General features: G+C 39.5%; 1 protein-coding gene across 1 annotated transcript in view; it reads left to right on the top strand.

The window, feature by feature from the left end:
* Positions 1-13,284, top strand: part of TRIM36 (tripartite motif containing 36) — a 67,537-nt gene that overhangs the window by 42,281 nt on the left and 11,972 nt on the right. The window contains exons 4-9 of the mRNA XM_015416297.1: positions 3,871-4,017; positions 5,733-5,828; positions 7,370-7,623; positions 8,306-8,430; positions 9,138-9,431; positions 11,712-12,009. Coding sequence (XP_015271783.1) covers positions 3,871-4,017; positions 5,733-5,828; positions 7,370-7,623; positions 8,306-8,430; positions 9,138-9,431; positions 11,712-12,009 — 1,214 coding nt within the window. The remainder of the gene's footprint in view (positions 1-3,870; positions 4,018-5,732; positions 5,829-7,369; positions 7,624-8,305; positions 8,431-9,137; positions 9,432-11,711; positions 12,010-13,284) is intronic.

Raw genomic sequence — 13,284 nt, 5'->3', positions numbered from 1 at the left:
GTGGCTGCTGCTACACAACAGTATCTTAATTTTTAAATTTGTCTTCTGGTGTCTTCATAGACATTGTTTTTACAATGGCAGGACTGTGGATGTCCTTTCCTCTGCTTTAATTTAATGTCAAAAATGGCCCATAGGGAGGAGGTGAATGGGAATGAGAATTGTTGTTCCCCTGTGGGTCTGTCTAATGAAGCCTGAGATTAAAATTTGCTATGCAAAGTATGTTAGCCTATGAAGTTTAGTAAAACAAATGAGGTTATTTGCTTTCACTGTTTTATTGAGGCTCTGTTCCAGTTTCATTTCCCAGATGGTTAGTAACCTGCTGCTAGTTTCCGACACTGAAATAATTGTGGTTGCTTTTTTCCCACTTTTCCTAAATTCATTTATTTACTGACTTCTTCATTTTTATCCCATCCATCATTCATGGAGGTCAGGCAGCTTACATGATTTTCTCCCCTCATTTAATTCTCACAAAAGTTTGTGAGATAGGTTAGACTGAGAGATTAATCTGCCCAATGTCGCCCTCATGGCAGAGTAGGGATTTGAACCCTGGTTTTCCCGTCAGTCTGACATTCTAGGTATCGAATCACACAGGGTCTCGTATTTTTCTTCAGACTAAACATCAGTTTAGATTCAAACCCCCCCCCCTCCAGATGCTGTTCTATGTACACAGAGGTCTTTCCTGCCCTCCTTCCTGCTGCAGCCTTCTGTGCTCTCAGAAAAGCTGCTCCTGATGTTTAGGGAAATCTTTTAATGGTGTATGATGTGACAACAGGAGATTGAATCTTCCCCCATGAGTGGAAGTGCCTGCCGGTGGTTGCAGGTCTATAACTGAGTCACATAACCAAAGGTTGTGCCAGCTGATTGGAAAGGCAGAATCCTAAATGAGATCATGGTAATTGGATAAGTTTGTATTTGCCAAACTTCCGGAGGACAATTATTTTAAATGGTTATTTACTCTTTCTGCTATAAAAACAACCAGATGGGATCCTGTAATTGCTACTAATCCCCTTAAGTGAATTAACCTTATAACGTTAAATTTGAGGCTGTGTGGATTTGCTATTAAACTTTAACAATAACATCTTCCAATTCAGTGTTCTGGTTAGTAATGACAGAAATTCACTGTAAGAGTTGGTGTAATCAAAATTCAAAAAGAAACCCTTGTAGCACTGAAAAATAAGGAATTTGATTAAAGAGCAAGTACCCTTATATTAAGAAAAATATGTTTATTCCTCTTCTAAGGGAAAAATATTTTTATGAAATTTAATATTTCCATTTGTCTCCAGGTATCTCTGTTATTGTCTAAGGACTGTTCAATGCAGTTTCTTGTATAGATTAAAATATACTGAATCAGGTCGTTGTAACTTGATGAGAGGCAAAGGCATATCTACAATTTAACTGGATAGTTTCTGTATGAAAATCTTGGAACTATTGCTAGAAGAAAATGTGTTACCTTAGACAATCACTGCTTGGACTTATGTAAGACACTAATGGAAAATATGCTTTCTCATCTTGCTGTTCTGTTTGCAGTCTCACTATACATGAGTTTATCATCCTGGTTATTTTCAAATGAGAAATAATTGTTTGTTTAAAAACGGTATCCTGGTTTTTCTTTGAACTTGTGCATTCCCCCCAGTCACATATATCTATCTTGCTGTGAAGTACATCTTCATTGCTTGTTGCTATACTAGGAAGTTTTGTTGATATTCTGTTGACACTTGAGAATATTGGCCCTGACTGAGATTGAGGCCCATATAGAGATGTAAAATTTGTGGAAATTTTGAAGCCCCAGTTTTTTCCTGTTTTTTTTTCCCAGGGAAAAACTGAAATTTTCGGAAAAAATGAAAAATGCTACATTACCTTCTTTTTTCTTTTCCAGATTGAAAGTCATTCTGTTACTTTAGGAACATAAAATATGACTATGGACATTTTTACTTGGCATGAAATTATCACAACTAGCATATTAAAAATATAGTGTATCCAAACAATTATTACAATCAGAATACCCACCCACATGTAAAAACAAAACTGAAACCTTTTTCTTTTCTTGTGACAATAGCACCTCCTAAAGGAAGAAATGCATCTTGTTCTTGCATTGGAGAGTTCAGTTTGTAACCTAGGACTTGCTTGTCCTCAGTGCACAGAAATTGGATCAGTCTGATACATATTTTTTAGAAATGATTTGAAAAATATTTGAATACCTTGTCTTAAAATATTTTATTCATCATGTTAAAATAAAACATTCCATAATCAATTTCTTTTCTTTTTTCATTTTTTTGGAAAAAAACCAAAAAAGGGTTCAGGAAAAAAATTTCTGTTTTTTTTCCGGGACTTCACATTTCTAGGCCCATATGGGTGATTTTTCAGGTCCAAATTACACATCTGGAGTTTGAATCAAATCAACATGTTATAGCTTATATAATGAACAAGCTAACTACAGAATGTTATTAAAATATGTGAACTTTACCAGGAAGAATGAGATACTTTCCTGTTAGTTCTAGTGAGTCATTAACGAGGCAGAAGTTCCAGGTAAATAGTGTTGAATGGCTTTTAGGGACGGGCACAGACTGCAAAACAAACTGAATTTTTACTCGAACCGGGCATGTTTGTGGTTCATTTTGACCCAGTTCATTTATTTGCACTGTTCCCAAACCAACAATGAACCACTATTTTCCCATGGAGGTTCAGGTGGTTCATTAGAGCGGTTTTCAATCAATTCCCAGGCAGTGCTGGGGGTGGACTTGTGGAGAGCCCCAGAAACACCCATAGTAGTTGTCCATAGTTTGATTGGTCGCTCTGGCAGCCAACCACGGTGCTCCCATTTGTCTCTATGGTAGCAAATTGTACCATTCCCTGACTCAGCCGTTTTCACTTTACAGCAGGAGGAGATGAGTTAGTCGTTGAGTGAGAGACAGTTAGAAGAATAATTGCTTGCTGCTGGCTAATTCGAGGGGAGGCTTTGAGGGATTCTTTTTTTTGCTCACAGAGTGGGACAGTTTTTTAAGCACCTCTCCTGGCTGGGAAGGTGTTCCTTGCTGTGGTTTCAGGGACCTGAGCCACACACTTACTGGGCTTTCTCTGCCAGTGCCAGGTGGTGGTGGGGAAAGCTCCTTTTTTCTTTAAAAATCCAATCTTCATCAAACTGGGAGGGTGGTTGGAGGAGAGCCTGCTGAAGACTCCCTGTGAGTTTGGCATTGCAAGGGGGGGTGTTCTGTCACCTCCTGAGCTCATTAACTGCACAAACCATGAACTGGTTTGGCAAATGGAAACATTTTTAAAAGTTCATGGTTCATGGAACCCAATGAACCACCATGATCTGCCATTTCCCTGGTTTGTGCCCATCCCTAATGGCTATAGAACATGGCTGGTTTCTTTGATGAAAACATCTTTTTGTCATTTTCAAATCCCACCCCTTTTGTGTTTTCAGATTTTGAAGACTGATCAGCCATATTACTTGACTCTTTCTGTTATATGCTTTTGAGTCACTTTTTCCCCCTCAAGAAATTAATAGGATGACACTCAGCTATGATGGCTTATATGATTTTTAAAGATAATATTCACTTGTATTTATTACAAAGTAGCCATATTTCAGTGTCTTGATTTTGTTAAAATAAATTTTTCTTGATATTGTTTGTATATGCTTAGAGCCAATGGTTCTGTTCCTCTCCTGGCAGAACCTGCTGTTGGTAGGAGGAGTGTGTTCTGCTGGTGGGGAGATTTCACTGTTAGCAGAATAGAGTTGTAGGATCCAGTTTGTAATATGTAAAATCAGATTATGTTAATACAGGCAGTAGTATGACCAGTAAACTAGTACTCATATGTTTCTTTGCATTTCTTGAAGTAAATTTATATTCTGGTGTTTTTCTTTGTCAGATTTTGATGTGTCCAGAACATGAAATGGAGAGAGTAAATATGTATTGTGAAATATGCAGAAGGCCTGTTTGTCATCTTTGCAAACTGGGTGGCACACATGCAAATCACAGAGTGACTACCATGAGCAGTGCCTACAAAATACTCAAGGTAAATGGGAATGGTCAAACAGTTATTTTAGCCATACACAAGCATTTGGACATTCGTTGTAAGAAAGCAGACCCTTTCTTATCAGCGCCTCATAGAAACTTTTTTAAAATTCCTGTTAATTTATGAAAGTGTTTGCCATGAGGCTGGGAGAATTGCTGTTTGAGGAACATAAGAAAGAGCTCTGCTGGATCAGACCAGTAGTCCATCTAGTCTAGCATCTTGTCTCACATAATGGCCAACCAGTTTTTCTGGAGGGCCAACAGCAGGGCATAGAGCCCAAGACCTTCCCCTGATGTTGCCGCCTAGCATCTGGCACTGAGATTCAGTGGTTTAGTGCCTCTGAATGTGGAGGTTCCCCTCAGTCACCATGGCTAGTAGCCATTGATAGACGTATCCTCCATGAATCTGTCTAATCCCCTTTTAAAGCTGTCTGTTCCTGTGGCCATCACTACATCCCCTGGCAGTGAATTCCACATTGTAATCACTCTCTGCATAGGCCTAACGTCCCTAAAGCACTGTACTTTCGATCCAGCCATATTTTTGAAATAGTCATGGCATCTTCCTTCTAAGTGCTTTAGAGTTAAGATGGTTTCTGCTGGCTTTAACAGTAAATAAATAAATACAGTGGGTTGGATCCTGTTGAAGAGATCTGAGCAGGCAAGGTGGATGATTTTTGCTTATTCACACTCCCCCATAGCAGTATGGAAGCCCTCCAGCTTACCCTTCATACTGCTTCTGAGATTCCCTCATTCCCAGGAGCAACAGTGGGGGAGGCAGGAAAGTCTGGATTCTATGTATGGAAGTCCTGCTGTGTCCAGGAATTTTAGATGGAATCCAATCCATTTGTTTCACAACTGGATATATTACTTTTATTGAATATTGTCAACCCTAAGTATGACTTGTAAAATTCTCATTTTTAACTCATCATAAATCATGCATGTTTTAACTATATTTGAACACCTACCAATTGATAAAGGTTTTCATGTCAGGTTTGATGGAACATACACTTCAAATACTTGATAGTTTTTATGTATAAAATATATCTTACTCTAGGATCGGTAGTTTTGGTGGTAGGAGTTCAGAGTTAGCACTCAGGCACTCAGACTCTAAGGACCAAAATACACATTACATGTGACACAAGTCAGGTCACAGATATCTGACCCTGCTCTTGGTCACATGTACCTTTAAAAACCTCTCAGTTGCTCCGTGCAGCTCCAAACTCTGCGAAGGGGATGGACGAGCTTCAGGCTTCTCTCCAGTGCTGTTTTTGCCAGCAAAAATGGCCTGAGGGGGGCATGCTTGCCCCTTCCTTGGGCTTTGCAGGTCCAGAACACAAAAGCTGGTGTTGCATAGCTGCCTTTTGATGGCAGAAAGACCTGTAAGGATTGTGTGAGGATTGTGAGAAGAACTTTAACGGGTGAGAGAAGAACTAGGGGTGGCTTACAAGTTGTGCCTAGTTCTTCTCTCAAAAAATCTTTTCTTACCTGTGTTACCTGCACAGTGATAGCTGTTTCAGTAGCTCCAAAATGGTTGCTGGGCTTATGATCCATAAACAACACAGTGACTTATAGAATGGGACATGTTCACTGTTGATTCATAAGGTCTACTGCAAAAGTAACGAAGCACAGAGCTTTGGAATTCTTATTTATAGATTAACTTAAAATGTATAAGTACAGTTTATTTTTTCTAATTAGTGTTGCTTATATTTATAATAGGAGAAGCTTTCAAAGGATATAGAATACCTCATTAGTAAGGAGAGCCAAGTAAAAAGCCAGATTACAGAACTTGGTCTTTTAATGAAAGAAACAGAGGTAAGAATTTGCTTACTGGTATAGCCAAACTGCTTTATGATGTAGCTGTTATTTTAAAAACAAAGTATTCATAGTAATTTCTGTAAGATAGCTAGGGTTAGGTGCTGCTTTTTGTTGACAGGCTGGCACTGCTCAGTATAATGAACTAGATAATGGAATTTAAAAATCTAGTTTTTTCTTGAAGGAAAGTGGCTATCACTAAAATACTTAGTTATACATTTTTGAGATTGTTGTAAGTATTCAATCTGTTTCATTTTGAGGGGCACAATGAATATGAAGTTGTACACCTGAACTGCTATAAAGAGCCAGCCTTCTATGACAATGAAGCAAAATATGTAAACAATGAATATGAAGTTGTACACCTGAACTGCTATAAAGAGCCAGCCTTCTATGACAATGAAGCAAAATATGTAAACAATGAATATGAAGTTGTACACTTGAACTGCTATAAAGAGCCAGCCTTCTATGACAATGAAGCAAAATATGTAAACAATGAATATGAAGTTGTACACTTGAACTGCTATAAAGAGCCAGCCTTCTATGACAATGAAGCAAAATATGTAAACAATGAATATGAAGTTGTACACTTGAACTGCTATAAAGAGCCAGCCTTCTATGACAATGAAGCAAAATATGTAAACAATGAATATGAAGTTGTACACTTGAACTGCTATAAAGAGCCAGCCTTCTATGACAATGAAGCAAAATATGTAAACAATGAATATGAAGTTGTACACTTGAACTGCTATAAAGAGCCAGCCTTCTATGACAATGAAGCAAAATATGTAAACCTGGGAATTTTTTTCTTTAGTATTAGAGGTTAGCTCGAATCCTTGGTTTCTGTTTTCAAATGTCTCACAACTGTTTTGAGAAACTCACAATTCCATCTTAACACAGGAACACCTCTTGGCAGATTTTGTGATATCTGAATTGCCAAGAGCAACTCTACGTTCTGGCTAGGGCACGTATGTGGTCGGTCATAAACACTTGCTTCATTTTTAATGAAACTGAACTGACTGCTGTCCCCCTGTAACTTAGAAAGTAAAATATATGAGGCTGCAATCCTTTACACAAGCCCTGTTGAGCTTGGTAGGACTTGCTTTTAAGTAAGCATGCATAGCATCAGGCTGTAAATGTACTTGGCATCAAACAGTGAGATTTTCTATTTCATCATTCTGGTAGTTAATGATGAAAATTGTTTTCATGACGTTAAGCATTAATTTACAATGGAGGGATAGGCAGTCTCCAATGTGCATGCCAAACAGTAGCATGCCAGCCTGCTTTCCTTGTTCTCCACTCATGCAGCTGAGGTGTGCTGCTGAGGAACTAGCAGTGCATGGGAGAAGACGACAGGCAAGGCTTGTACTGACGGGGCTCAACTTGCTCCCAGTGTAACTCCATTTTCTTCTCTCCCCCCCCCCCCCCCCCCACGCTTGCCAGCACACCAGCCTCCTGAAAAGGCACTGCATTCTTTGAATGCACAGTCCAAGAATGTTGTCTACCTTGATAGTATAAATAAACCTGTGTTTATTTTTAAATAGTGCAATGGTGAAAGAGCTAAAGAAGAAGCATCAAACAGTTTTGATAAGTTGTTTGATGTTTTAGAAGAAAGGAGAGCATCTGCACTCAGGGCTATTGAAGCTTCCAAAACCATAAGACTGGAGAAATTGAAGTCTCAAAGAGAAGAGTATCAGGGACTTTTAGAAAATAATGGCCTTGTGGGATATGCCCAAGAAGTTCTCAAAGAAACAGACCAGTCTTGCTTTGTTCAGACAGCAAAACAGCTCCATGATAGGTACGTGATTTATCTTCTCAAATGGGTTTACTTATTCTTTAAATCGTGCCTAATATTTACTGTGGTGATGAAAAAAATGTGTGTGTGTATATTCTATAGTTTTCCTGACCCCTCTCTCCCCAGCTGATTTTGAAAGTCATAGTACCTTCTACAATGGGTCTTCCGTGCACTAAGAGTGGCTGCAGCTGGAAAGGGGAAATTGATGCCCTGTAATGCATCAGTGGAAATGCTTTCTGCTCATCCATGGGTGCTTGGGATTCAGCCGTGTGTTTTAAGATCATGGAACTCTTGTGTAGCTTATTCATTTTAATGGGGTTTGCACAGGAGAGTTTCTGTGTGGTCATGAGTTGAATAACCTTCAACTTCTTAATTCAGTTTAACAGTGCAATCTTAAACAGAGTTAAACCCTTCCTTCTAATCCCGTTGGCTTTAAAGCACTTAGAAAGGGTGTAAGTCTGGTTAGGATTGTATTGCAAAAAAAAGAAAAAAAAAGAAAAAAGGATTGTATTGCAGAGTGCTCAGCTGACAGTGCTTCTATTTAAAAAGACACATTTTGGAAATGATTACACGACGAGTAAAATGAAAGCATGATATATTTGGGAGCATTACCATTTTGAAAACTCTTGTCTGATTTTCTAAAATCTGTATATATATCTGGTGAATAAACTTTTCCCCCATGCAGAATTCAGAAAGCTACTGAATCTCTGAAGAGCTTCAGACCTGCAGCACAAGCTTCTTTTGAAGATTTTGTTGTTGATGTAACAAAACCACAGGAGGCTCTTACAGAATTGTCTTTTCATTCAAGTGGTAAGTTTACTAGGAGGGACTTCCCCTCACCCTGCACTTAGTCATAAGTATTTTCTTTCCAAACGAATTTGCTCTCTGGTCTGGTTTTTTCCATTTTTCAAAAATCTGTATAATTTATGGGAATATCATAATACTAGTGACATACAGAGGCATAATCATGAATTGGGAAAGTGTGAAGAAAAGCAGATCGTGGGCATCTGAGAAATAGACTGAGCTTCACGATCAGACCAACCACAATGTGTCAGGAGGACAGCCAGTTTGGTCTGCAGTTAGAAGAGCTAGATTCAAGTCCAGTAGCACCTTATGAGACCAACAAGGTTTTCAGGGGGTATAAGGTTTAGAGAGTCAAAACTCCCTTTATTAGATGTATGTAAGCACTTATGTCTACGTGTGTTGAAGGGTTTTTTTTTCTTTTTCTTGATGAGCTTATGTTATGTAGAATGGTGATGTGACTCCCAAGATAACAGACAAGCATTTTCGTTGTTTATTCTGAGCCTTCTTACAAGGTGGAAGAGGAATGGTATGAGCAGTGCTGCTGTTGGGGATGGATAACTTAGGGCAGGGTAAACTGTATCAGTTTTTTCATTCTGTGAAATAACAGGAACTTCTCCTATAATATATTTAGGATGATGATGCTTTTATTAATCTTACTAAATAATTCAACTGTCTTTTGAACTCTCAAAAATATTCTTGTATGTTTAATTTAGGTGTGGATATACCAGAGATCAATGAGGAACAGAGCAAAATGTACAATAAAGCTTTGATCTGTTGGGATCATCCACAGAGCACAGGTTCAGCTGACACCTACATCCTTGAATACCGTAAAGTTAATAAAGAAGAGGCAAACCCAGCATGGCAAGAGACTGAAGTTTTCAGCAAGAGCAAAGTAATCTCTGACCTTGACACTAATAGCAGCTATTCTTTCAGAGTCAGAGGATATAAAGGATCTATCTGTAGCCCTTGGAGCAGGGAAGTTATCTTGCACACTCCACCAGCTCCAGGTATAGTAAGTCATTTAAGCAACTTCTGAACTGCTGGCTCTGGGAGGTTACAATTCTTCTTTTAGAAAATTACAAGCAAGGAATACACACGGACTTGTGGGGTCACTTCATTTTCCTCTGTATCCCCTTCCTGGTATCCCTTTCTTTCCTCCTGGCAGCCCTCATATTCTCCTCCCTTTTCCTGCTCCCTTCCCACTTGCCAGCCAACCGTTATACTGTGTTTCCCCTGCACACCAGCCTTCAGTTTTATTTATTTGCTTCATTTATACCCCACCTTTCTCTCAAATGGGGATGAAAAGCAGCTTACATAATTCTCCTCTCCTTCATTTTATCCTCACCACAACTCTGTCAGGCAGGTTAGGCTGAGAATATGTGACTGGCCCAAAGTCTCCCATTCCACAGCAGTATGCTGATTCTGATCTGGGTCTCCCAAATCCTAGTTTGTTTATTTATTCAATTTATGCCCCATTCTCCCCGCCAAAGCAGGCTCAGGGTGGCTTACATAAAAATTCCACATATAAATACAATTAAAACCAGTAATAAAACAATCATAAACAATCCAGTTGCTAGAACAGTAGATCTCATATTAATAGTACTCCTTAAGGTGGCAATAACAGTCATGTTGGTACTTCCAAGTCAGCTCAACTTATTCAATTTACTTGTGTGGCGGGCATGGGCTGTAGGTGGTACTGTAGCCACTACACAAGACTTGTTTTTATGTGTCGGCTGCTGTTGAATAGTAGGGTGAGTCATGCAAATTGTGTAGTCACCCCAGTGGTTGCTGCCAGGCCTGGTCCTGATTAGTCTTTTGTCAAAGGCCAAAACAGCCCTGAAAAGTGTCCTCCCCCTGCCTTTTGCTTACAAACCAAGGCTTGATGACTAGCAATACTGTTGTGGTTTCCTAGCAACCCTCACAATGGCCATCAATATCTCCTTTTTTAAAGGTGTAGGCACTGCTTTTATTATTTTGGCAGGGTTTTTTTTTAACTCCCCTGTGTATGGGGGGGGGGGTTTCTTTGGATTCTTTGGATTTGTCTGCCAGCTTGGGGCTTTTCACAGGTTTGTAGAAAGATTTGTCTTGTCTGTTCATGGCTCCAGTATCCAAATTTAAGTATCCGCAGATGGGGCCACCCTGAGAATTAGATATATTTATATTTCTCTGTGTGCATGTGCTAAAAGCATGCTTTTTCTACCCTCTGCCAACTCAACCTCAAGTCCCAGACGTTAGACTAAATTGGTTGTTCTTACAATACACCTGAAATACACCTGAAATATATTATAGATTGGATTTCGGCAAGTCTCTAAGAGGAGTTCCCAGGGAACTAAGACAAACATCAACACTACCTCTCTCTGCCCCTTACTATCTGAACCTGAGGCAAGTGTTGTCATTAGGAGGGTTATTAGAGAACATTATTAGAAAAGATCATTAGAGAAGGCTATGACTAGCTATACTTAGGCTCAGAATGTTTATAGTGTTTTTTTAATAGATTAAAGCAAACAACTGGAATTGTGTCCTAAAGAGAGTTAGAAGCTAGCACAGAAATCAGATCATTAGTTCATTGTGCTCCTGGGGACTCAGCTTTGTTAAAAGATGAGCTACTGCTTTCTATGCTAGTTGAGACTTCTGAACAGTTTTCAAAGCAATTGCCATGCATCAGCCAAAGTGTTAGAGGCATGAAAGGTAGTCACCAGGTCTTCATCACATAAATTTGCAGCTTTTTCACCACAGAGAGTTGAAGTAGAGCAACCCTGGCTTGTGGTTGCAGATTCAAAAGCATCCCATTTAGGAGGAAGGAAGGTGGGGTATAAATGAAGTAAATAAATAATGAAAACTGGCAGGGGGACAGATAAAAGGTTGAATGGTTGGTGCATGGGAAGAAGACGAGGGAAAGGGTAGAGAGTATACGCAGGCTGCCAGGAGGAGGGATAGAATAAATAATTTGAGACGGGGATATGGGGGGAAATGAAGTTATCCCCATTCAAGTTCTTACAGGTTCCTTGCTTATATTTACAGTTGATATGTATCTAAGGGAAAGGGTATCCTTTGATTACTACTCTTTCAATCTGAGAAGCTCCTTCCTCTTGCTAGTTAGTAATGCAGCAGGGAGGTCGTTACAGTAAAGTATTGTAACAGTATTACCTAAGAATGTTTGGCAGTCTGTTATGTAAAGTCTTGTATACAGTCTACCAAAAGCTGTAATTTTTGATATCTGATTTTCTCCCTTAAGAATTTATAGCTGAATATTAAATGTTATTCTAATATGCACAACTATTTTTAAGTTTTCAGCTTTCTCTTTGATGACAAATGTGGCTATAACAGTGAGCGTCTCCTGTTGAATGCAAGGAGGAATTCTGTGGAAAACAGGGCTGGGTTCCCTCTGCTTTTGGGAGCTGAACGTCTCCAAGCAGGCTGCTATACTACTTTAGACTACATTGTTGGAGACACTGGCATTGTGAAAGGAAAGCATTTTTGGGCTTTCCGCGTGGAGCCCTATTCATATCTTGTGAAAGTAGGAGTAGCATCTGACTCAAAGATCCAAGAATGGTTCCACAATTCTCGTGATCTTACTAGTCCAAGGTAAGTAATATTGTTGCTTTCATAGAATGTTTTTTACTAATGTCAGAAGTCTGTGTGCACAAAATAGCTTTGAACTCCCTAACATAGATTCAGTTTACATTAACTGGATGTTGTGATTGAAGCAGTCAGTGTATCCAGATATCGGCATGGAACCAGAAACCATATAAATGCTTCCACAGACTCAAGGAAGTTTTTGACTTGTATGTCTGAAACAGCAGCCCCCATGCTGAATTTTTTTTCAAACTGAGCACAGTTTCAGTTTGTGATGTGACATTGTATAGGCTGAGATCTGCCATTCAAAGGAATAAAGCTGAAAAGTCCATTTGGCTAACTTAATTGGCTTACCCAGATTCTTGGGTGTTGTGTATTATACATGTAAAATATGTGGGGCCAATTCAGTTGTTTGTGGTGGATATCAGAATGGCTGGGGTACTTTCCAACAAAACTAGAGATGTAGAATTTAGAGCACATATGGCTCAAGGCACCACAATTATGAAAAAGTGCAAAAATGGGACAAGGCACCACAATTAAGAGTGCAGAAATCTCTACCTTCCAAACCGGGGGGGAATATGCACCAAGTAGTTACTATATTGCCATTCTACTTTGAAATTGTTGTTTTATCCTCTGGCTGGGTTTTTAATGCTGAGTTTTAATTAATAACTTTTATCATAATGTTTTCTTTTGTAAACAATTGTACTGAAGGTAGCATAGAAGTTTTCCAAATAAGTAAATAAAACTTGGTACACATGTAACTGAAAAGGCCTTGGTTACTAAAAATGGGATATGTTCAACATTTAATGGCAAAATCAGAGGACATGAATTTGGAATTCTGGCTTGTGGGTATTCTGTTAAATCAGACTTGGATGGGGATTTTGCATAGCCAGAAATATGTATGTATCTGTGCTTGCAAAATGCAAGCTGTATTTGTTTTATATGAGTAAAATCTATATATCTAATAGCGAACTTGCCCCCGGAGTGCGGATCGCTAAATCAGCGCTCTGGGGGCAGCTGGGGGGCCGGGGGAGGTTTGTGCACACGTGGGCCAGTCCCCACGTGTGCACAAAAATAAAAAAAGTTGAAAAAAATTCGGGGGGATGTTTAAATCCCCCCGAAAGTGCAAGAGCATCTCCTGCGCGTGCGCAGGAGACGCTCTGTAACTGCCGCCACTGCTTGGGAGGGAAGTGGCGAGCGGTGAACAGGGAGGGGGGGCCAGAGCGGCGAGGGCCGATCGGCTCGCCAATCGGCCCTCGGTTTAGAGCCGGAGGGAGGGTGGGG

Source organism: Gekko japonicus, unplaced genomic scaffold (genome assembly GCF_001447785.1).
Source record: "Gekko japonicus isolate JY-2015 unplaced genomic scaffold, Gekko_japonicus_V1.1 scaffold692, whole genome shotgun sequence".
Classification (NCBI taxonomy): Eukaryota; Metazoa; Chordata; class Lepidosauria; order Squamata; family Gekkonidae; genus Gekko; species Gekko japonicus.
The sequence above is the reverse complement of the archived record's forward strand: the minus strand, read 5'-3'. Positions and strand labels throughout refer to the sequence as shown.